Below are 25995 nucleotides of genomic sequence, written 5' to 3' on the forward strand. Positions count from 1 at the left end.
TAACGAAAGTGAAATAAATAAGAAGGAAACAATGTCCCTCACTAGATGCCAAAAATGTTAGGCAGGAAAGGTTGATCCAAGTAAAGGTGAACATATATGGAGAAGAAATTATGTGAAACAGTTGTGGCAAATACAACAGATTTAAGACATACAAGAATAAGCTTGAATAGATAGCTGAAAAATTGAACATGAGGACAAAGGTTCAAAAAGATGGAGTGGAAGGCAGTGAAGAACAATATTAACATTAAAATCTGAAAGAACTGAATGATGAGAGAAAAAAATGAAAAAAGTACCAGTCAGGCCATTCCTGACTGAGAACATCCACTGTTAGGACCAGAGGATGAAGAATAAGAATAGAAGACTAAAGAAAATTGGTGTTTGAGTAAAGTGTCATATAGGCATCCACATGAGATGTATCTCACTAATTGCATAGCCACCTGAAAAACTAAAGATCAAGAGACAACTACATTGAATAAACCTAGTCAGATCTTTGAAAAATAATGTGAAACATGGTGGAAAGCCCCCAGAACATGTTATGCAAGGATTGATTGATTTAGTGTTTTATGGCACAAAACAGCTAGGCTATCTGCGCCAAATGTCCGGTAAAAAGGTAAAAACAAATTAAATGTAGTAAAATACAGAAAAGGAAATGAAGGTAAAATTGAAAAACAGAAAAAGTATAAAACCAATGTTGACACCTAGTTTACAATGTTAAGAGAGAAAGCAGAGTAAGAGAAGTTGTAAAGTACTTTCTCTAGCCAAATGGTAATGATCATAACCCGTCAGGAAGACTAACACCTGAAGTTGGCCTTTCCAGTCCTGGTTCCAGGTTATGTGTCATAGCAGCCATTATCAAAATGTAAAATAATAGAAGTTTTAAAAGACATAGCAAAATCGTAACAATGAGTAGCCAAATGTCCAGTAAAAAGGTAAAAGTAAAGTAAATGTAGTAAAATTTGTAAACGTAAATGAAGGTAAAAACAAAACAGCAATTAAGAGCAGAAAATTGCATAAAACTGATGTTGACATCCAGTCTATAAAGTTGTAAAGTCCTAGTTCCGAGTTATGTGTCATTATGGCCAGTATCAAAGGGTAAAGTAATAAAAGTTTAAAAGACATGCAGCAAAATTGGAATAACAACTCGCCAGGATGACTAACAGGTAGTTCAAACAGCAGCATTAGTCACCTGAAGTTGGCCTTTCCAGTCCTGGTGTCGAGTTATTTAATGTTCTGGCCATTTTCCAATTTCAAATTGAACCAGAGAGATTGAAACTTTGAAAAAGGAACCACAATTAAAAAAGGTGTAATGAATAAATATCCAACACTTAAATGAGATTAAAAAGATTAATGGCCATTAAAAAACTAAAAACTTTATTAAGGTGGACAGTGTCACTCTCACCAATAACACTGTCCAATGTTACAGATAAACCCTGGGAAAAAACATGTTTAAAATAGTGCCGTCGTTGAGAGTCATAACGATGGCAAGAAAGTAAAATGTGGCTTACAGTGATTTGCGTGTTACACAAACTACAAACTGGTGCATCAGTTCCAGATAAAAGAAAATGATGAGTTAAAAAACTGTGACCAATGCGTAGTCTAGTTAGAACAACTTCCTCCTTCCGTACCTTACGGAAGCTAGATGGCCAAAGCCCAATACAGGGTTTTATTTGAAAAAGCTTGTTGTTGCGTTACTCACTCCAAGTGGACTGCCAGCTGGCATGGAGCCAAGCCTTGAATACAGGACCACAGTCCATGTACGGAATACGCACAGTGGTGATAGTGTCTGAGCAGACAGATTCAGTTGCCGTGTCTGCAAGCTCGTTCCCGCGAATACTAACATGGCCTGGTATCCAGAAAAACTGGATAGAAGTAGCAGTTAATGAGAAATGGGCCAGTAAGTTTTGAATATCAGCGAGAACAGGGTGTGAGCCAATGTGTAGCAATTCCAGAAACAGTAGAGAACTAAGCGAGTCAGTGTAAATAGTGCAGTTGGAGTACTGCTCAGTTTCAATATGATCCAGGGCAAAAGATATGGCGTACAGTTCAGCAGTGAACACAGAAGCTGTAGAGGGGATTCTGCGCACAACCACCGAACTGCAGCAAACCATGGCAGAGCCCACTGAATTACCTAATTAGGAACCATCTGTATAAATTGGAATGGAATGATTGTTTGAAAGATGTTCAGTAAATAAAAGACAATACTTCCAATCAGGAGTATCTGCCTTTTTCAGATGACTGAAAGAAAGGTCACATTTGGGGGTTGTAATAAGCCATGGTGGGATGGGATGACCTGTGGATTCTGCAATGTTATCCAAGGACAGACCCAATTCATCCACTTGAGCCTGGATGCGAAGGCCAAAAGGAGCAATGGCAAATCATCTGTTCTGAAAAAAGTACGGCCCACTGAGGAAGGAAAACAAATCCCCAGATGGGATGCTTTGGTAAGGAACAAAGTTTCAAATATAGTAAAGATAGTTGCAAACAGCGAAGGTGCAGACAAGATTCATGAGATTCGATGTATAAGCTTTGAACTGGAGAGGTGCGGAAAGCCCCAGTGCAGAGTCGATGTTGTTGTTAATGAATGGGGTCCAGCATCTTTAAAGCCAAGGGTCTGGCAGAGCCATAGACCATTGATCCATAGTTGAGTTTTGATCGAATAAGAGCATGATATACCTTTAACATAGAACATCGATCTGCTCCCCAACTGGCAGTAGAGAGGACACGGAGGATGTTTAGTGCTCTTGTGCATTTGACCCGTAGCTGTTTTAAGTGTGGTATAAAGGTCAGCTTACAGTCAAAGATAAGCCCCAAGAACTTGGTCTCAGGGACCACTGGCAGCTAAACTTCACCAATATGAAGTTCAGGATCAGGGCGAATACCCCGTTGGTGGCAAAAGTGCATGCAAACGGTTTTAGAGAGAGAAAAATTAAAGCCGTTCACCATAGTCCACTTCAGTACACGATTGAGGGCAGTTTGTAGTTGCCACTCAAAAAATCTCATGTTCGACGACTGACACGAGATGTGAAAGTCGTCGACATACAGCCCATTCGCAACAGTGAGAGGGAGTTGTTCAGTGATGGCATTTATCTTTATACTGAAAAGTGTGGCACTCTTGCCCTGAGGGACTCCAAGTTCCTGTACAAAAGAATGGGAAAGTGTCGAAGCCACGTGAACTTGGAATCTCCTGTCCATTAAAAAATTTTTAATAAACGTGGGTAAATGGCCATGTAACCCATATGTATGGAGGTCTTGCAAAATGCCATACCTCCATGTTGTGTCATAAGCCTTCTCAATGTCAAAGAATATTGATACAAGATGTTGGCGTTTGAGAAAGGCTTCTCTGATTGATGTTTTAAGTCAAATTAGGTGGTCTGTGGTGGAGTGCTGTCATCGGAACCCACACTGGGCAGGTGAGAGGAGGTTGTTTGATTTGAGGAACCAAACAAGATGAGCATTAACCATCCTTTCTAAGGTCTTACAGAGACAGCTCGTCAAAGTAATTGGACGGTAGTTATGCAAGGAAAGTGATATGTAGCACATAAACCCAATAAAGGAAGAAGTACCCTCATCTGTGTGTTGACCTTCTTCAGCCACCAAATAAAATTATCTGTAATGGAAGAAGGATGACTAATATGGGAGTCCAAAGGATCCTCAGTGATAATCCATTCCAAAGAATGAATACATGTCTGACACAAAGGAATAAATGTTTCCACAGAAATCCAAGTCCAAAAAGTGAAAGTACCTTGCATGCAAAAACAGTACATGTAGTAAGTGCAAGGAGAAAAGCTCTATCGATTGAAGACAAAGTGGAGAAGGTTGGGTCTGAATGAGGTGGGTGTGTAAAAGTACACCCAAGTGGATAAAATAGTGGGTAGGCTACAAGAAAATCTTCTTTTACATGAAAATCCAACCAACATGAGTTGCTTCTTCTAGAAGCAGATGCACGTGTTGAGAAGACTCCAGTTCAGAATGAGCTAACAGGAACAAGTTGTCCTAGTAGTGGTGAAAACACAACAATCGAGCATGCATAAGTTGGGAAAAGGCTATGATCACCCAAAAAAATACATACCATATTGAATAAAGCTTAAAAGGATAGGCTTGAAACTGATACACAACTCTATAGTGGACAAACTAAAGAGAGTGTCGAAAGTGATAAGAAACCGGAATATGGAGGTAGACATTTGAAATATCCTTCATGGTCAACCACAATTCTGGATAAGAAGTCCACCAGGGTGTGATAAAGGACTCCATGGTAAAAAAATTGGGGGAAGATCCAGAAATACATTTAGAGAGAATAGATGAATCATTGAATGCCAGTGCCCTGATTTGTTTTTTTAGGATGACAAAAAGCCTGGAGAAGGACAACTGTCAGGCTTAATAGCTCTCTGTGATAAAACTGTCTGCAAAGAAATGAACAGATGCAGACTGGTAAGAAAACCTATTTATTGGGAAGAAAACTGGTATGGGAAATGACTGATCAGAAAATGAAACAAATTAAAAGTCTTTCTGACAGACCTTGGATCATCCAAACTGGCAGTGAATACCCATCACAAGTGCACAAAATCAGCCAAATATATACCCACTAGACAGAAAAACCATCAAAGGTTAACCTGAAGATGACCTTGGAAGGTCAAAACGTTGTTCTCTGCTTATCAATAAAAGCATTAATACACATACCAGCCATTCTGATATATTTTTATTTCAAGTGGGTTTCTCCTCATCAAGAATTACATGATGATTTACATTTATGATGCAGTTAAACCACACTAATGGTGGAAGTTCAAGGCTTGTGGCATGTTAATTTTTTTTTTTTTTGCATATATATGGAGCAAAACTGAACATGTGACAGGAAGTAATGTTCATTCCCAGAAAACGTATAGAAGGCTCTTATTTTATTCAATCTTTAAACTATTCTCATTAACACAAGTTTTGGGTCTTTGTTCTCTAACAAACAGTCTTAATATTTTACAGTTAATTCTAATCTAATTAAAAAAAAAGGTATATAAATTTATACTTGGTCACCACTTGCAATAAATTTTCTTGTGTATGTCTTTGTATTAAATTTAATATCAATTCCCTCATTTATGAAAAAAAAAAGAGTCAATTTTAATGTCTAAACATTCAAATATTGACACTTTTTTTACACTTAAGGTGACACAACCTGAAACTTTATTTCCAAAATTACAGGTTTCATTTACTCCCCAATCATACACTGAAGCTTGTTTCTTCAATAATGGTACTTTTCACACAAAATCTATGTGTTTCTTTTTATTATATTTCTCTACATTTCTTTTTCTTATTATGGTTAAAGAATTTCTATACTCACCATCTATGCAACAATGTCAAGCCTTAGCCATGTGATTAAAGAATTAAATTTAGCATAGCTGTCTTATGCTATGTCACAAGACTTCTCAGTACACTTATTTTGAGAACATTGTAAAAAAAAAACACCATAATTTTATATCAGTTATACTCTCTTTTGTATTGTATTGTACCTGAATCTTTCTTCACTTTTCAGGTTTGTTTTTCTAAAGTTGAAAGTAGTTTGTTTTGTATCAAACTTCAAACATTTTACTTGGAACACTAGTTCACAAACTGTTTAATCTATAGCTAAATCCTTCTTAGATACATATATATCCAGACAACAACACTTATTATGAAAGATGTACAAAACAAGACTGTTCCTAGCAAAGAACATAATCTGTAATAGCAGAGTTTTTACAAAATAAATAAAACAAGAATGTAGTTGAGTGTAAAAAGATGAAAACATATCAATAAATTACAGAAAAAAATTTTGCAAAAACTTCCCATCTTAAATTTTATTCAAGACATTTAGATGCCATATATTGTCTTTCAGTAGTCCATTTACAGAATGATTAAGATTAGACTAAGTTTTTTTGACCACATAAAAACAAGAGGGTTCTACAGAACCCCCAAGTTCCTTGACAGACATCTGGGTATTCTGCAAGATATTAGGGTTCTGTGGAATGCAAGAGTTCCCCATATTCTAGTGTATGAATACACAATAATCACATGATTATAATCTGACTACATCACATTTCGTTTTTTGTACAATGAGTTTTATAAAGACATAACATAACAACAAATTACAGCACTGTTTTAAATTAACAAGTGTGACTAGGTACAAACAGCTGCTAGAATTGCAGTAATGTTTTTTGCAACAATTGCTGTGAAGGGTTTTATGACACAATTTCGATGCCTGAAGAGTTCCATGGATATAAAATGGTTGAAAACCACTGAACTGACTTTAAAAATAACCCATAGTAATATAAACTGATATTTCTTGGTGTTACCTATGGAATGAACTATTCATAAAGGTCTTATATAATATAATTTTTGTTTATATTGTCTAACATTTTAGTTAACCTTTCTTTTCATTGATTTATTAGTTATGTTCTCATGGATATTTCACTTAATAAAGACTAACTTTTTCTATCTTCTCTTTTTCGGCGAGCAAGAAGATAACTATCACTAGTTAGTTCTCCGATGTTTCGTCTTTTCCGAGTAGAGGTTTCACTTGCTGGGTTCCATTTCTGATCTCTTTCAATAATAAGTGTCGACAACATATGGCTACAGTTAACACTAATTCTGAAAGATCACAAAGAATATGCATATAAATTAGAAATTAATACATGAAGGGTTTTCTGAACTTCAGTTTTTAAGAGTATGTTTTTCATTTCTTTCTTTGTTCTGGAATTTGGAAAAAAACAACAACAGCCTGGTATTGGGTACATTTATTTTCAAATTGAATAACATCTTCTGTGACACATGGCCAGAGAGCAAACAACTGGTCAGTATTATCCATTACCTATACATCTAATCTTTAAGAGACAAGCTGAACCAACTGTCACATAGTTGAAACTGTGAAATAGATTAAGCTGCATATTGTGCCTCAAATCATGGTCTTTTTGATTTGCACCTTGGTATACCTTATTATCTTTCTGTTTCACTATCTGGTAAGTTATTTGTAAATTTATTAAAGTAGTGTACATTTTTTTCATATAAGTAATTATAATGTTACAAACTACACATTTTAGTGCATGTTCTTGAAATAAAAGAATAATTAAAGAATGAGCTAATCAACAGAGAAAAAGTACATTTTGTTGGGATATCTTATAAAAAACTGATTTTAGAATTGAAAGGATGAAGTATATAAATAACATCCTCTCCACTCTGACAGTAGATTTACAAGTAAAAACATACATAGAAAAACAAAATCACTGAGGCTTCAACTGAATTTTTTTTTTTTTTTTTTTACTGAGGTTGGCCAAATTATTTTTTTTTAAATTTGGTACAATCACAATTTGTTTTATTTTTTTTACTACCAGTTAAATAAAAATTCAATGGTGACAAACACACAAAAACCTACCAGGTTGTGAGAGGAAGGGAATTTTCTAATTCAAATTATTAGATCAATAACATTTTCAGTAAAAAAAGATATGAAAAAAGACAGAGTGAATAATATGTAAACTTACATCTGTTTTCCCAAATCCAATACAAAAGAAACTATATCAATACTGGTATCATCTTTAAATGAGTCATCAAGAAGAAGACATTTCTCTTGGTGGTTTTCCTATAACACAATTAACAAAAAAACAACAACAACAAAGGTATTCAATAGTGCCCTTACATGCCCCTGGATTGTAAACCTTACTATTTACTACAAATTCATACATGAAATATTAAAATTAAGAATTAAACTGATTATTTCACTTCCTTTCCAAGAGGCTTAGCCCTAACTTTACAGCACTTAACAACAACAAAACATGTATATTATATATATATATAAAGGGACATCACTTTCTGCACAGATATTAACTTGCTTTATTTAACAAACTTTACAAAATAGATTACTGGTATAGTATTAAACTTGTATTTCTTCCTTTTTTTAAGTCTCTCTACAATGCTTATTGTGATATAACTTAAATATTTTGAGTATTTGAAAAATATTATGAACTTGCATAGTATTTATCTACTTTGCAGTTCTCAATCTTTGTTTCTTGGTTTCACTTATCACTATACAAAACTTGCTCATATGATAACATGGAGTAGTAATAATAAACAGGCCAATTCATTGTGCCATTTCTCTGCCTAAGAGTTTAATGGTTTCTTTTAAGTAGGGTTAAGGGAACATTTGAAACCTTTGTCAAATATCTGTGACTCATACTTTTTGAAGGTATGTATTTGGTAAAACAGCAAATTTAATCAACAGGATTAAAAGAAAAAATAACTTTTAAGATGCTGGGATGTTTAATATTGCAAACCGGTAAGACAGATAATATACAAATACATGTGATGACATGAAAATAAATAAGGCCAATGTTATGATCTGTGTTAATCACAAGTTTTATTTTGTTAATTTTCAATAACTTATTTTTAAATGTAATGTATTAAAAAGCAATTATTTTGATAGTTGAATTGTTTCCTTGTCTTCAAGTCAAGTAGAGTCAGTGCTTTCCTCTGGCTTCCTGTGTTTTCACATTCTTTCGAATATGATGTCAGTCAATCACAGGTTAATCCATAGTTATTACATGGTATCCATTTTACAGATGGGCAGACAAACCAAATTTGGGCAAGTGTTTTGTTCAATGACTAAATGACTATGGATGGGTAACTTTTGACTTCATAGTCTTTCCGTTACTAGTCTAAAGAGCTAACCAGTAGATAAAGTTAATTCAGCTGGATGATTAATGAAAGCTTATCAATCATTAACTTCATAAACATAAGCTGACACTACTAGCACCTGGTCAAAAAATCCCAATTTACCCACAAGGAGGGATGGTAATAGTATCCAATAACATTTGTGTCTCTTATGACTGAAAACTAATCCAAACCATGTTATTGCTCACCTTATATAAATAGACCAGAAGTTCCATGAGGATTTTTATTTATTTTGAAAAAATTTCAGATCTCCAATGGAACATAAAAAAAACACAACTGATTTAAGGAGTTAACTAATAACAGTCAAATAGCTGATTATTCTCACATAAGAATTGGAATAATAATGATAAATCACAATGGCTATATTTTTATCACTTGAGTAATAGGAGCAACCCATAATTCTAATTTCAATTATTTCACACTATGCTTTCAAAATGTGAAATACACTTACCAAATATGGGGTCACACTGTCACTATTTGTTCTGATTAGAGTAAATCCAAACTGAAAAATACAGAAATTTGGTAAACTGTTCTTAAAATACCTTCAAATAATATCTCTATATGTACTTCATAAAACAAATGTAGTAATTATATTATCAAACCTAAAGTTATGCCAAGAATACTAGCAAGTCAGCATTAATATTATGTATTGAACTTCAAATTATTGTCATGTTGCACAAGAATTCAAACATATTTGTATAAAAAAAACCTATAGGAATAATTTCTAACTATTCACTGAGAAACAGATGAACAAACACCATGATGTTTGAGGTACACACTTAAGTAGTGGAGATTTCAAGGAAGTATTGCAAATATGAAACTTTATATTTTTAAATTGTTTGTTTGTTTTGAATGTTGCACATGGCTACACAAGGGCTATCTGCACTAGCTGTCCCTAATATAGCAGTGTAAGACTAGAGAGAAGGCAGCTAGTCACCACCACCCACTGCCAACTCTTGGGCTACTCTTTTTACCAATGAATAGTGGAACTGACCATCACATTATAATGCCCCACATGACTGAAAGGGTGAGCATGTTTGGTGCGACGGGGATTCAAACATGCAACCCTCAGATTACGAGTCAAAGAGGTAAAAAGAAAAGCTGTAGAGCAAATTAGTTTATTGATTATTTATTTTTTTGTAAAATATGACACCATATTACATTAGAAATCAGGATTTAGGGGAACATCTTTTAATTGTAGGAATATAAGTTATAAATTCATCAAAACACATCTGTAGATCATGAATTTACAATATGTTTACTTCTACGTAAAAAGCTACATAACAGGTTATCTGTGCTGTGCCAACCATAGGTATCAAAAAACAGTTTTTAATGTTATTAGCTCTACTCACTGCTCACCACACTGAGGAGAGGGGAAGTATTTAAATATGGAAAAAAAAGCATCTGTTTAATTGAAATGGTATTTAATCAGAAACTGAAAACAGATTTACAATAATACTCTAGAATAAAAAACTGTCATCAGGAGTAGATTTAAAAGTTGTTAGCTGCTAACATTTTTTTAAAGTGTCCAGAACATAGTTAAAACATTTTGCACATAGCCTATACCTTAAGGCAAGATGTACATGTATAATTAACAACTGCTAAATAGCTTATAGTTAATGACTCAATGTTAATCTACAATAAGCACATGAAAATGTTGCTGTATAATGAACATGGCCACTGCTGCATTTAGTACATACATCATATGTGATTTAACTGTAAAAGTGTAATGCTGTGAAAATATCAGCATATTCACTTTTACTGACAGATATAAGGCTACTTTAGTAAAGCATGTATGTTATGATATTTTTTAACTGACTAAGAATTTGCATGAAGCTATCACAGAATAACTACTTTATTGATTATTTATATGATTGTAAAAGTATCAATTGTCCAGTACAATGTATCTCCTGGTTTATGATAAGAAACCTGTCTTGTTATACCAAAACTTCTTCCTACTGACCAATTAAATTTTGTAATATTGTGTAATAGTGATGTATATATAGGTTGGACAGCTGCCTTGAGGTCTTGTCTGAAAACAGTTGCAATGTGAAAGTTAAAACTAGATTCCCTCCATGATCTCTTCCATAATATTATACAAAAAGATAAAACAATGTAAAATGTGGTTTTCTTTTATTTATATTACAAATGTGTATTATTTTGTTCACTCAACATTAGTAAAGTTGGGCATTGGGAAGAGATAATTTTCTTTCCCTAACCTACATGTCCACTGCTGTGCAAATCTCACTTCTGAAGTTCTAAGTCACGTATTATGTTGCTCATGACCAAAATGATTAGAATTTCTAAACAATCACCATACTTTACACAGTATTATCTTAACTTTCACATTATTACAATACATTAATACAACTTTATTAGGTTTAAAATCACAACTTGTGGATGTGGAAGAAATTAAACAGAGAAATATATACTTAAATGTTTTAGTAGATTATAATTACAGTTCACTCTACTTCATTCTAGCACCAGTGCTATACATAAAATTTATCATTATACCCTAGGCCTAAGAGACTATACTGTACAGGTATCCTGCCTTTCATTTATAAAATATTGTAACATAAAACACTGTAAACTATTTAAATTGATTCACATTTTTCAAAAAATGAAAATACAAGGGATGTATTCACAATATCAATAAAGAAATATACAGACTGGTAATGAAATGTTTATATATTCAATATAACTAAAATAAATTATTCAACAATCTTGAAGGTTTTAAAAATAGCAAGAACATTGATTATTTTAGCTTTTTACAAATACACAAAGACCTGTTTAATTTTCAATGTTTTTTTGAACTAAAATTAATATCAAACAGCAACTTCTAAGATATTGTAGATCTTTCCCTACTGAGTGACTTTCATCTTGTTGACAAGCATGACTCAAAATTATGAATGTCTTTTATGTTAATTATCCATAATTCTACACTCTCCAACTTTCTATAAACACAAATGGACAATATTTCATATACATTTGTGTTTTAATTCAGGTTTACATAGTCACTCCATTATTAATATACATCAGTGAAAACTCAAGCATTTTTCAATTGATTTAAACCAAGAAGAACCATGTATTTACCACTGACAGAACTGGAGCTTAACCTAACACAACTAGTGTAACAGATAATGGAGCAATTGAATTTTCCAAAGTACAAATCTACATTTTGTGTTTTTTTCACAGAAAGTAACTAATATTGGGTACTAATTTTTTGTACTTGCAGCATTGTCCATATATGGCAAGTTTTCCAACTGGCTTGAATCAATTGTATGCCTGACAGCTGATGGAGCAGCTGTCAATTTTGGCACAAATAAAGGACTTGTCAACAGATTGATGGTGCAAAAACCTTATTTGATAGGGATCCACTGTGTTAGTCACAGATTGGAATTTGCAATCAAGAAGACCATCAAGGACATCCATTACCTTGATAGTATCCAAACCTTTTTTAGAAAACCTATGGAAGTTTTATGATAATTTGCCACAGAATTGGGCTGGCCTCAAAGAAACTGGTAAAGCCAACAACATTGTTGTTAGAAAGCCAGCAAAAGGGACAGGTGGATGGCCTACAAAGAGCATGCTCTGGAGTCAGTTTCTCATAACTGGCCAGCTTCAGCAGAGCATTTGTATCAAGTAAAGCAGCATGACAAAGGGTAATGTGGACAGAAAGCTGCAGGATTATACAGTAATTTGACAAGCCTTAAATTCATCCTGTACATGGACATACTCTTGGCAGTTCTGCCTGTTTTGACATCTCTTAGTCTCAAAATGCAAGACAATTTTGATACTGTGAACGTTGTTTCTGACAAAATCGCTGTTTGCAAAGAGAAGCTGGGCAATCTGAATCATGTTGAGAGATCCCACAAAATTGTTAACTAGTTCACAACATGTGAACAAACTGGCAAGTGGTTACTTAAAGGAAAGGTGATTGCTATTAGTGGTCAGACAAGGGCCAGAGGCTCAATCCGTGGCTGAAGAAACTGCCATCTTCATATGTAAAATTGTCACATGTCTGAATGAGAGAGTTAAGAATTTGATAAGGATTTTATTGGTGCCTTTCAAATTTTTGAACCAAGCAACTGGCCTAAAATCAAGAAAGCATTGTCATCTTATGGCCATAATGAACTCCAGACACTACTGGACCACTTTGGTGCTCTGCTAGAAGCTACAGGTTTCAACATTGCAGCTGATATTTGCCAAGTTGACTTACGTGAGACACTACTCAAAGCCACAAGATTTGCCAAATCAGATGAGTTCCTGGCTGTGCAAGTGGATTGTGGGCCCACATGTTAAGTAAAATTACTGTTGAGGACAGTAAACCTTTCCCTGGATTAACAGTGTTGGCTTTGGTATGCCTGATGCAGGTGATTTCCATGTCATCTGCTGAACCAGAACGTGGATTTTCCTAGATGGCAGTTATTAAGGATGACTGGCAGTCCAAACTAATAAATGATTCTCTTAATGATTTGATGACAATAAAATTAGCTATGAAATAAGACCTGCGATCTTGCAAGCACAGAATTACTGTGCAAGTCTGTAGAATCCTAGTGGAAGGACAGTAAAAAAACCAGATGATTTGTGAGTCCACATAGAACTCACACACATAGAGACAATAGAGATACTGAGTTTACATCAGCTGATGTCTTAGTGCTGGACGACTAAATCTACCAGTTTGATTAATGTGTCATTTTTAATGGATACAAGGCTTGTTGCCACTTGTTTTGAAATAATGTTTCAGTGCCACAAATAAAATGATTCTGTTTTATATAATAATTGTCTCTACTTGATTTCTTGTTTTTGGTAACGTCTGGTGACAATTTTGAGGTGTCCTGCTTAAATTTCAAATGTTCAGCAAGTTTCACTGTCCAGCTGAAAATTTAGAATATTTCTACCCCTGTCTACTAAATGGTATAGTCTTTATTGGACATTTAAAAATGGCAACTTTAATGAGATGTAACCTTAAACACAACCTTAAGAAGTTCAGGTACTCTCAACAAATAATACATATTAGCTGCACAAGCCAATTCTTTAATGTGGGTGGAGAATGATTTGTCATAGGATGTAAGCAACCAATGTCAATCTCCTTTAAAATATTGTTTGTGCAATATAGCAATCAACAGTCTAGAGATGACATAGAAAACATTCTATTGAATGAGAATCTGCATAAAATAGGGTAGATGACATGATTCAATGAAAACAGAATTTACTCTCTCTTCTAGCCCAAGTCTTTGGAAGGAAGATCCTCTTAGGACACCAGTAAACAGCCTTCCTAGATAAAGGGTATAAGCATCTATGAGATAAAAGCATGATCATCATCTACCTAAACCCAGAAACTGAAGAAAACATGTCTTTGAGAAAAGTTGGTAGAGAGAAACAAATCACCAACGTTCAAAAGAAAATAAAGTAAAACATTTTAAGACAAAAGCTAACATTTCACTACGGATATCTTATAAGTATTTTATAAATGAAATAAGCAAAAAGCTCAAAACATATCCCAAACAAGTACAACTCTCAAGTAGAAAATCTGAAATTTTCTGGCCTAAAACATGAATACAAATTAGACTGGAGAGAAGAGGAAGAGAGACTGGAGTATGATGAAATAGGATAGAAAAAATCTGGTGAACCAAAGGGTTTCAAAAGTTCATACAGATATCCAGATAGCCACCTAAAGGATTGAGAAGAGAGGCTACTTGGAAAAAAAAGAAAGTCAGTGTTTGGGCTGAGAAGACTCCCTGGTTGTTTTGATGCTTTGCAACTCTAAAGGAGCAAGATTAAGAAGAAGCAGTAGAAGTTAAAAATCTGAGGGTGTCAGAGGAAGAAATGGGTAATTCAAAAGGACACCAACAACTAGATGTATGTTGAAAAGTAGATTTCTCATCAGCACCTGTTGACAAGCTTGTCCTGAGTGAGAAATTAATTCATGAGAAATATCAATAAAAACAAAAGGCTGCAAGAAGTAGGTCCTTTGGATATCATCATAAATAAAGTGAATCCTTTGTAAAATAAGTTCAATGAGTTAATAACATAAAAGTACAAGCAAGTTGCCTTGTACCTGAGACCAAGTCAGTTTGTGTTGCACAAAAAGAAACAAATAAACCATTTATCTTTCTTAAAAACAAACAGAACAAGAACAGCTTATAGCTAATAACTGAGAAAAAGTAAGAATGCTAATGAGAAGACATGAAGGGACACCCCATGGATGATCCCCAGAAAAAAAACTAATTAAGGATCTAAAAGTTGAGATAATAAATGAACATATAAAGAAGACTCTGCTCAAAAATCAGTGGAATGAGAAAATTGGGAACTGCCTCTATTTCTAAAAGCATCAGCATTAGCCCAAATGCCAAAATGAAGGAGAAATAAACATGTCAAAATGAAATATAGGAATAAAACACTAGAACCATAAAATGTAATAAACTGTTTCAAGATTTAAAATTATTCATACTTGGTACAAGTTCAACAGTAGTTCTACCAGTACTAGAACTGACTAGAAAATGTTATTCCTTAAAGAAAAGAAGAAAGAGGACAGAGGTTGATTGCCAATCAAAGTGGCATCAATGAGGTCTTGCTACTTGCAAAGAACACACACACACACGCCATGGCATTAATGGCCCAAACATGATCATCATTACAGACTGAGAGTACAGCTACAGGAATTACCTGTACAGCAGGGGAAGACTACTGAAATAATAATTCAGAAAAGTAAAAGTACTTGTATCTTTGATAGAAGCATTAGAAGAAAAAATAAGTTGTCACATTGGCTGAAGTATTAGTTTCAGTAGTAATGTGAACTTCAGAATTTACAACTCACACAAAAAACAAACAGATGCAAGATATTTTGGGGAATGTGCTGTACATCACAAGAAAGGCACACGAGTGGAGAATTATGAGGAAATAAAGCATGCTTTGATACCTAAGAGTCAATCAAAATTCTAAATCATATTTGTTAAAAACATCATAGCAAACTCAAGTACAAAGGTCTACAGTACTTCAGTAATATTACCTCATTGAAAACAAAAAATGTAGAAGATAAAAAGAGTTCACTGTACTTTTCACTGATAAATTACTATAGATTATAAAGAAGTTCACAATAAATTACCATATTTTTTGGTGCATAAAAAGGGGTCTCAATCCCTGACCCTGCATCCTATACACTGAAGGTCAAAAATGTTATGCCTCTATTATTTGTGAAGTATTCTAAAGAATAATGAAAGATTATGCTGATGTTGAACAAATAAATAAATTACAACTGTGAAAAATATTTTTTTCTTGAAGACAGCCTCAAAAATAGGGGTGCATCTTATACACAGAAAAATATGGTAAACAAATATTAAATTTGCTGCTTATTTATTTATACATACTGCATAATTTGAGAATTAAGTTGGAATATTTCATGCAATATACTTTCTACTTTGATTCTACTCAACCATATTTCTAGTGTGTGTAATAAAACTGAAAAAGAAATGTTGTTTTACCTCTCACTTCAAACACCATACACATGCTACCACTACATAATCATGTGTAAGTATAGACTGATGATGTACATTTACACTTTCCACAGCTAAATTACATATGTTTATATAATCATTAATATTTTTTGCACAAAATTAGTTTTCACAAACTTTACATGTACAATTCATTTTCGTCTCATTAAAATACTTGTATTGTCCTTTAAATTGAAATGTTACATGTACATATCAAGTAAAAAAATTACTGGTATTAAGTCTCAATTGTCTTCACACATAAACTGGCTACAATTCAAAAAGCTTTTATCATTGTAAAAGTTGTGTTTTGTATTACACAGAATAAGCAGAAAACTGTGTAAAATTTTTAACTCACCTTCGTTTCAAAATTTGGGGGAACAAATGATAACTCATTCACTTGTACATCAAGTTTTCCACCTCTCAGGAAACCAAATGTACTAACAGTGAAGTATCTACGGACATCTTTCTGAAAAGAAAAACAATCACAAAATACTTTAACACTATAAACTTTAGTTTCTGAAAATATTTCAAATATTACATGCTAAAGTTTCACCTATCCACTAGCTTAAACCATTAATACCAATCAAACTACAATGTTGTAACAAGAAATTATTGCAACAAAAATGAAATTCAGCTTGATCATGTATAATGTGTTTATCATTTTGTCCTTTACACAGAATTATGAAAGTTATTGTATACAAGTGGCATCCACATATTCTGAAATGCAATATATGCAAATAGTTAAACTGGCTATACCACGTAATTTACACAAGTTTATTACATGAGTAAGGCAAGATGCTTAACTCAATAATGTACACATTGATTACATCAACAAGTGTCATGCAATATAACTGATTAATCAATATTATGATTAAACAGATTAGTATCATGAAAATAATAAATAAATCAAAATTAGTGATTTTAGTTATTCCACTTTCCTTGGCAGTTAAAGAACTGCCATAATGATTTTTCATAATTGTTTTTTATTAGTTCAAGGTTGTTTAGTGTCATTTTGATTAATTAATTTCTCTAATTTCTTGAAACTTCCTGTTAATTAACTTTATTAACTGGTGCCTATATTCACAATGTTATTACACACCAGCTATGTATTTTTACCAACTCAGTTATTAGTATATCACTACTTTTTTGTTTCCAAGAACATTCATATTTTAAAACACATTCACACTAACTTCACCACTTACATAAAAAGTACTGATGATATAGACTTTTGTTCTTAGAAAATCCACTGCTACTGATTCACTTAAACCTCAAGATGACATTTTCCCAAAGCATTAGGACTTACAGGCTTAATCTTGCTTTCTAAATGTTTTCACACCAAGCAATTATAATGTTTAAGAGATACTAAATTATACCATTATTAAAACTTAAAGCAAGTATATTTTGTTCAGAAGTATAATAACTGATCATAAAATAACTTTTATTTCATTAATATACAAGTATAGGCTATCATAAAGACAAATAATAAAACCTGACTTTTTTGAGCTCATTCCACCCAAAAAGAGCCCAATACAGAAGGAGCTAACTGTATAGAACAGCCTTATAGGATTAACAGTTTCCTTATTGTTCCCTATATATATATATATTATAATGTATATCATACTGCAACACATACAAAAAAATTAGCCAAAAAACAGTAACTGCTTTTATTGTGGATATTTAACAGCTTTTTAAAAGCCTGCATTTCCATTTACTGACTCAAAACAAGTATATGCTATTTGTATCAGAGTATTGAATCAATATAAGTTTATACTGAGTACTTGTCCTGTTTATTCCATAGGGATTTGCTAGAAAGAATATATAATGTTAATGAAGAGGTGGAGGTAATTCAAAACAAGTTGGATCAACTGGTAAGTTAAGCAAATAATGTGCAAATAACTTTTAATTACACCAACTAAAAACTGTCAATGACCAAGTATTAAAAATGGAATTTGAGCTTACTTGTGTGCCTAAGAAGGTATAAGATTTTCTAATTATAATGGTTGTAAACTTCAAATACTGTGACTAACAGATATGTACAGTAGTATCCTCCACCTGTTCTATGTTATGTCCTGAAGTAATTGATAAATCATTCATATCACTTTTATCAGACTATTGTAACATTCTTTCATTTCCCCACACTTAACAACATGACACAGCAAACTGTGTCAGAACATACTGTCTGTTTAAAATCCCCATTTATCATTATTTGACATGCTGTTAATTCATCTTGGGCAGACATATCCATATATTGGTTTATGCATCATGTAATACACACTAAAAAGCTTATTGAATGGTTTTGTTTCTACAAATTCAATAGCTAAAAATAAGTTTTACTGGTCACAGACTTAAAATTTAAATTCAAAAATATCTAATGTGGGAGAGAAAAAATGCATTATTGAAAAACAATATTTTGGAACTTAGCATGGCATCATCATATACTCAGCATAATTGTAAAAGACACTAACTATACCCAATCAGTGATGTTAACCACATAAGTATAAAATTCCTAGTGTTTGATTTATTTTTAAAAAATGTATTTTTCTATCCCATAATAACTGTTTTTGATTTTTAAATTTTGTACATTATGGGACATATCCAACATTTATATTTATAGTTTTTGAAATTTACATGGAATGAATTAGCATTCTTTCAACAGTTAAGAGTAAAGGTGTCACAACTTCTTTTATAATCACCACAGTGCAACAATTTCAAGTAATGTGGAATTAACTTTTTTCTTTGACATTTTACAAATTAAAATGTTTACACTACAGAAAATAGTTTATTAAATTCCCTACTTATATAAAAGGCACTTTAAATTTGTATGGGTAAGCTCTTCTGGTTTAATTCGAAATTATTAGAATATGTTTGGAGAACAAGTAAAAATTAAGTTACAAGTAAACGCTCTTTGATAAAAGCTCAGGCACATTCCTTAAAAATACATTACTAATCAGCAATAGCACTGTAGGCCATAGCCCTAAACATAAGATTAGGAGTATCGTATCATATTACCACTACAACATCGATTTCAAAGTCATAGTACCGTTATTATATATAATATATACGATATATATATTATTAAACAATAAGAAATACCTACTATTAACGTTAAATGGTGTTTCCGTCCTTTCACTATACTAAAAAATAAAATAAATATTAATAAAAGCCCGAAACGTTGAAATCGTACAACATTCATTATTCTCCTATCCCAAAAGTAAAGTGCTGACACCTAACTTTACTTATCTTATTATTTAACATATTCCCTAAATGTCTAATTAAATCCTATTACTTAGAAAAAATATATAAATGCACAACGAAATCGTATTTCAAGTTTAAAGACGGCTTGATTGGGAAACTATCTTTAAACTGTATTAGACGTAAAGTGTATTTCTCCTCATCAAATTATAAAGTCAAATGTGTAATTGGTATAAATATATACTTTTTGAGAATGTTACATATTATTTGGGTATTAGAAAATGTACGAACTCGGTGGATTTCAATTTTCATAAAATGTTTCGATAAAATGCTACACCAAAAGAATTTTTTACTTTTTTAGAAAAGCCACGATAGCTTATATGCTGCGTTCATCTAAGGAAATCGAACTGAAAATTTAGTTTTGTAAATATATAGACTTACTACTATCCCACAAATTAGTTCAATGACCTAAAGCATGTTATTAATTGAATTAAACTAAATTGGTCAATTACGAATATTTTGAGCCAGTTAAGATGGTGTGTTTTATTTTACAGCTGCACAAAAATATTTACCAAACATTGCAGTGAAATAAATAGTATTTTCGGACTATAAATACTGGAGTGTTGCGTGGTAGACACACATACATGTATACACAAAGGTTAGAAATCAATAAAAATAATTCCAATGACTAATTATTGAAATGGCAAAAAAATAATTTCTTGCCACTGAATAGGAGTTGGTGGTTTGGGCGCTCCACTCGTAATTTATGAGTTATGGGTTCGAATCCCATCACTGAACATGCACGTCTTTTAAGGGATGGGAACGTTATAATAGTTAACCTAACTATTTGATTAGAGAAGCCTAAGAGGTTGTAGTTCGTGTTATTAAATAAATGTCTAAATTCTAATCTGTCACTTTAAAATCAGAGATGGCTAGAACAGATAATCCTTCTTTAGCTATGTGTAAGTCCCCTGCTGGGACAACGGTAAGTCTTCAGATTTACAACACTAAAATCAGGGGTTTGATTCTACTCGGTGGACAAAGTAGATAGTCCGATGTAGTTTTACTATAAGAAAACACACATATACACAGCTTTGAGTAAACTTTGCAAACAAACAGAAACATTTCAGATGGCGTTAGTTAATGGTTTTATAATTTTAGGTTTGTGTTTTGGTCAAATGGGGATCCAATAATTTCTTGAATTTTAAACAAACTGGTTAAAACGTTTTTTGGATAGTAACTTCCTAAACAACGATCATCAAAACGTGTTCTGAAGCTCAACTAGTAAACTTTCCAATAATGTTTTTTTTTCTCTTTAAAACACCAACGTAGTTAAGAAAATCAAGTTAAAAAGCAAATTCCCAGTTACCCTATATTATAAGTCAGTAATATACCATGGATGGTAAAATAAGCTGGATCGAGTTTTTATTCTGTTTTACCAGAATATGTAAACCATTTTGATATTTTGAATCAAAGCACGAAAATAATATTATAAATCAATCATATTTTATGAAACTGTTATCACTCAAAACCTGTGTTCTCATAAATGGTGTACAGTTGATCAGAACAATTTGATAAAATAATTATTCTCATCAAAGATATTTCTTTTTGTCAACTGTTTTCACTCTTTATGCTATTTTCCTTTCTTCTCTTCCGTCCTCCGGACCCGGCATGGTTAGGTGGTTAAAGCGTTCGACTATTAATCCGAGGGTTGCGGTTTCGAATCACCGTCGCACCAAACATTCTCGTCTTTTGAAGCGTGGGGAGTTATAATGTGACTATTCGTTGGTAAAAGAGTAGCCCAAGAGTTGGTGGCAGGTGGTGATGACTAGCTGCCTTCCCTCTATTCTTACACTGCTAAATTAGGGTCGGATAGCGCAGATAGCCCTTGTTAAGCTTTGCGCAAAATTCAAAAACAAACAAACAATCCGTCCTCTGCTGGTACAGCAGTAAGCCTACTGTATCAGCGGTTCGATTCTCGTCGGTAGACTCAGCGGATAGCCTGATGTGGCCTTGTTATAAGAAATCACATACATACATCTTCTCTTCCATACCGTAAAAGTCACCACGTGTTTGTGAAATTATACTTCGACATGACAATAAATTTTGTTTTAAACTGTCATCAAATGACCGAAAAAGAGAGAGTGTGAATGCAATTCTTTTATGTTTCAAACATTGGTAAACACAATGATCCACTGATTTAGTAATCAGTGTCATATGGTTGAAGTTGTTGTTATTTGGATTCAATCACAAAACACGTTGTGGAATGGTATTACTCTTAATCAGATTGATGAAACATATTTAGGTCCAAATAAGTTTAAAATGGTTCATTACTCGATTAGTTAACTGAAAGTTATAACTTTTGAAATGCTTCTTGAAACAACTTTTGTTGTTTTCTATTAATCTTATATGCAACATTAAATTGTATACATTAAAAACAATTGTTTTGTTCTTGATACCCTGGAGATGACGTTACTCAATTAATAACATCCAATTGATATCCTAATGGCCATGTTACCCAATGAGCAGCCATAAGTTTAGGGATTCAATGTTAAGATCAGGAATTCGATTCTCCTCGGTGGGCACAGCAGAGAGCCCAATGTGGCTTTGTTATATATATAAGCAACACACACTTACACCAATGCCAATATTAAAACTGAGTGTAACATAAGAGTATATTATATAATGTAAGCGCATTTTCGAATGCCTCACAATTATTTCTATTTGTAATGATTTCTTTATTTAGATGATTTGTATTCAAGAGAATGGTTAAGTTCTTATTGAAAATGTTGATATCTATGTTACTTTTTCATGGAAATAAAACTCAGATTTATTTACAGATGCTGTTGTTTTATTGATGAAAAAACTTCACTTGTTTAACTAAACACTGCGCTGATTCTTTATGTTTTGTGTTCAAAATGTATGCTCTTTTTTTACATTAGTATTTCTTTGGTAATTTACAACATTCATTTATTTGAGAAAGAACTGTACAGTGTGAGAGAAACACTTTACGAATAATTAATTCTGTTATTTTTCAAATTATTTTTCCATCGGTAAATGATAAGAGTTTGACCAACGATCTTTAACATGCCGTAAATATTAGCAATTAATCATTCCAAAATATGAAAGAGTAGCAATTGGTACAATATTTAAAACATTCTGTAAATGTTTAAACTACGTGTTTCTCAAATTCACTAAGATCGCACGGTGGAAAATTTCAATAAGACATTGAAAACTAAACAAAAATCATTGTAATCTAACGAAATGTATAAAGTTAGCTAATTATTTCCTTATGCTTTAAGCTATCCAACTGATGTTACTCTGTTATTTACTATAATTGTTTTTGCCCTCTAGTGGCTCAACGATACTTTTGCGTACTTACAACGTTAACATCCGGGTTTCGAGCAGAGCACAGATAGCCCATTGTGTAACTTTGTGCTTAATTGAAAACAACAACAAACAACAACTCTTACTAAAGTCCCGATTACTATCAGATATATTTTGGCCCGGTATGGCCAGTTGGTTGAGGAACTCGACTTCTAATCCGAGGGTCGCGGGTTCAAAACCCCTTCTCACCTAATACGTTCGTCCTTTCAGCTGTGGTAAAAAAGAAGCTCAAGATGTGGCTTACACTGGAAAGTAGGAACGGCTAGCGCAGATAGCTCTCGTTTTAGGCCCGGCATGGCCAAGCGTGTTAAGGCGTGCGACTCGTAATCTGAGGGTCGCGGGTTCACATCCCCGTCGCGCCAAACATGCTCGCCCTTTCAGCCGTGGAGGCGTTATAATGTGACGGTCAATCCCACTATTCGTTGTTAAAAGAGTAGTCCAAGAGTTGGCGGTGGGTGGTGATGACTAGCTGCCTTCCCTTTAGTCTTACACTACTAAATTAGGGACGGCTAGCGCAGATAGATCTCGAGTAGCTTTGTGCGAAATTCAAAAAACAAAAACAAGCTATTCTATCATTTACTATAATTTTTTCTGCCCTCTAGTGGCTCAACGGTACGTCTGAAGAATTATAACGCTAAAAATAGGGTTCTAATAACCGCGATTGGCAGTACAGAAGCTGCCTGTTGTATAACTTCGCGCACAAACATGAAGAAATGTATATTATTTCTGTTATTATTTATACATATATATATATATTCCTCAGCTCTTTCAAATGGTTGCTAACTGTATATCACGATAGTATTTGAAGCGTATATTAAATAAATAAACAGACACTAACGTCTTAAGTGTAAATCTCATCCTGGTATGGAAAAGCTTATTATTGTGCTATACATGTTCTTTCTATAAGAAATATAGTACAAAACAAATAAATTTTATAAAGGCAAGTAGCAGTGTATTTATATATGTAACAGTATTAAACAAGAAAGGTAAACATCTAAAAATTAAACAACTTAAAATTTTAAAAAGTTATCTCTACTTTGACTTAAGCTAACATAACCATAGTGATTTGCTAAAGTAGGGATAATTTTCTAACGGTCAAGTAACTCATTTATCGTAGTTTTGACTTTCTTGTTTCAATACTTATCGTAATATTAAAACTTTCTACATTACTATAGATAGTTAGGTTAGGTATATATCGATCCCTACTTGTCTTTATAAAATTTTAAATTGTTTATTATACTCTTTGTTGCCACTGATGAGGAAGTGGCGAGTTCACGGATTTACAATGTTAAAATCCTGGTTTCGATTTCAATTAGTGGATACAACAGATACCCCAAAGCCCAAAGCAGCTCATTGTTCGTGAATGTACAAGAGATCATGAGAAGTTCATTTCAGTGATTTCTGAATATGGCACTAGGGATTGTGCTTTTGATTGTAACCAGATTAGCCTGGTATAAAAGTGCAGGTTTGAGCAAACAGCATTTGAAGGTAGAAACAATTTTCAGTTTGGAAAAGGGATTATATAAGCTTTAACACAAAAAACACAAATAAAAACCAAAAACGACTGCAATATTCATGCTTCATAGTCACCAACACTTACATACAGAACCCGGACAGACTTTTGAAGAGAATCAGGTTAAAAGTCGCCATTTTCATCATGCTCTCTTGAATGGGTAGGTCAATTGATATAATCCAGCAACTATTAACAACGGATGGTATTGCAATAGAGGTTCGAGAGATTCCTTGAGAAGAAGTTTAGAATGACAATATTTAATACCATTGCAAAGATAGGTGCAATGATTGTAAAAGAACGGTGGCATTATTAACAATTTTCACATTGGAACCCTTTAAAGTTACTTCCACTAGTAACAGTCTTCACATTGGAACCCTCTAGAGTTACTTCCAGTAGTAACAGTCTTCAGATTGAAACCCTCTAGAGTTACTTCCAGTAGTAACAGTCTTCACAATGGAACTTTCTAGAGTTACTTCCAGTAGCAAAAGTCTTCACATTGGAACCCTCTAGAGTTACTTTCAGTAGTAACAGTCTTCACATTGGAACCCTCTAGAGTTACTTCCAGTAGTAACAGTCTTCACACTGGAACCCTCTAGAGCAGTAGTTCTCAACCTTTTCTGACTTGCGGCACACTACGACAATCTGAAAATTTTCGTGCCACACCTAGAAAGCCTTAACGATTTTGTTAGGTACACGTTATACAATATTGTCAATGTGCAGATGACATTAATATCGTTTGCTTTAGCCGTGATTTTCGTTCTAAGGCTTTTTAACGATTTTGTGGTATAGCAGAAAAATCAAAACTTTTTCTTTTTACATATGTTTTCAATGTGACGCTTGTGCCTGCTTCCGAGAGCAAATCAAATTGAAGCGAGGCTCTAACGTAGACAAACAAACTCGCATTTAATCAACGACTGTAAGAAGCCTCTCTCTCTTTCTGGCTTTAAATTCAGTCAATGCTGAAAATCCAATTTCGCAAAACTACGAGGATGCAAATGAAAGCAGAACTTCAACTGCTTTTAAACTGATTGCAGGATATGAATTTTTAATGGAGATCCAAACTCATCCAAGCTCTTTACGGGAAACAATGACTGATAAAATTTGTTGTTTCGTTAATTCCGAATGGATAGGTCACCCAGTTATATTTGTCGCCAGCAAGTGACGGGAAGTAATGTTTTAGTGCGGACTGTAGGTCGCTTAATGTGTTCAAAATTTGAAGGACAATTTTCTTCTTTGACGAACATTCGTTAACAGAAGGAAAACAATCAAGAACTCCTTTCCAGATATTATTCTTCCACGGCGTCACCTTTCATCGAAAGCTTTCCGTTTGGACGTTGCAGAAATAATGTTTTCAAATGGTCCTTGGAGACTAAAGTTCAAAGAATTTAATTTGTCAAACAAGTCGGAGAGAAATTGAACCTTCAGCCACCAGATATCATCGTGAAAAGAAAATTCAAAACCTGCTTTCTCAATCTCCAAGAAAGAAGTTACTTCAGTTTCTAGTTGGACAAGACGCTTTAACACCTTTCCTTTCGAAAGCCATCGAACTTCAGTGTGATACAGACTTGATGAAATTTTTGAATATCTTGTCAGACTGCAAATCTTTCGGCAGGCCGCCTCTGTGAATCATGTAGTGAACAATCTAAGATTTTGTTGGAGCACCAGAGTGACGAATCCTTCTTTTTTTTCCTTGATTGAAGCCATAAATGCAAACACGAGACACAGTTA

At 33.4% G+C, this 25995-nt stretch overlaps 1 protein-coding gene across 1 annotated transcript in view; it reads right to left on the reverse strand.

The window, feature by feature from the left end:
* The window catches only part of LOC143230830 (protein GPR107-like), a 60892-nt gene extending 41462 nt beyond the window's left edge, over positions 1 to 19430 (reverse strand). The window contains exons 1-5 of the mRNA XM_076465046.1: positions 19273 to 19430; positions 16531 to 16641; positions 9134 to 9184; positions 7497 to 7594; positions 6449 to 6609 (exon numbers count right to left, since the gene is read on the reverse strand). Of these exons, the coding sequence (XP_076321161.1) occupies positions 6449 to 6609; positions 7497 to 7594; positions 9134 to 9184; positions 16531 to 16641; positions 19273 to 19368 (517 nt within the window). The 5' untranslated portion in view covers positions 19369 to 19430. The remainder of the gene's footprint in view (positions 1 to 6448; positions 6610 to 7496; positions 7595 to 9133; positions 9185 to 16530; positions 16642 to 19272) is intronic.
* Positions 19431 to 25995: the final 6565 nt, after the last annotated feature.

This window comes from Tachypleus tridentatus, chromosome 10 (assembly GCF_004210375.1).
Source record: "Tachypleus tridentatus isolate NWPU-2018 chromosome 10, ASM421037v1, whole genome shotgun sequence".
Lineage (NCBI taxonomy): Eukaryota > Metazoa > Arthropoda > Merostomata > Xiphosura > Limulidae > Tachypleus > Tachypleus tridentatus.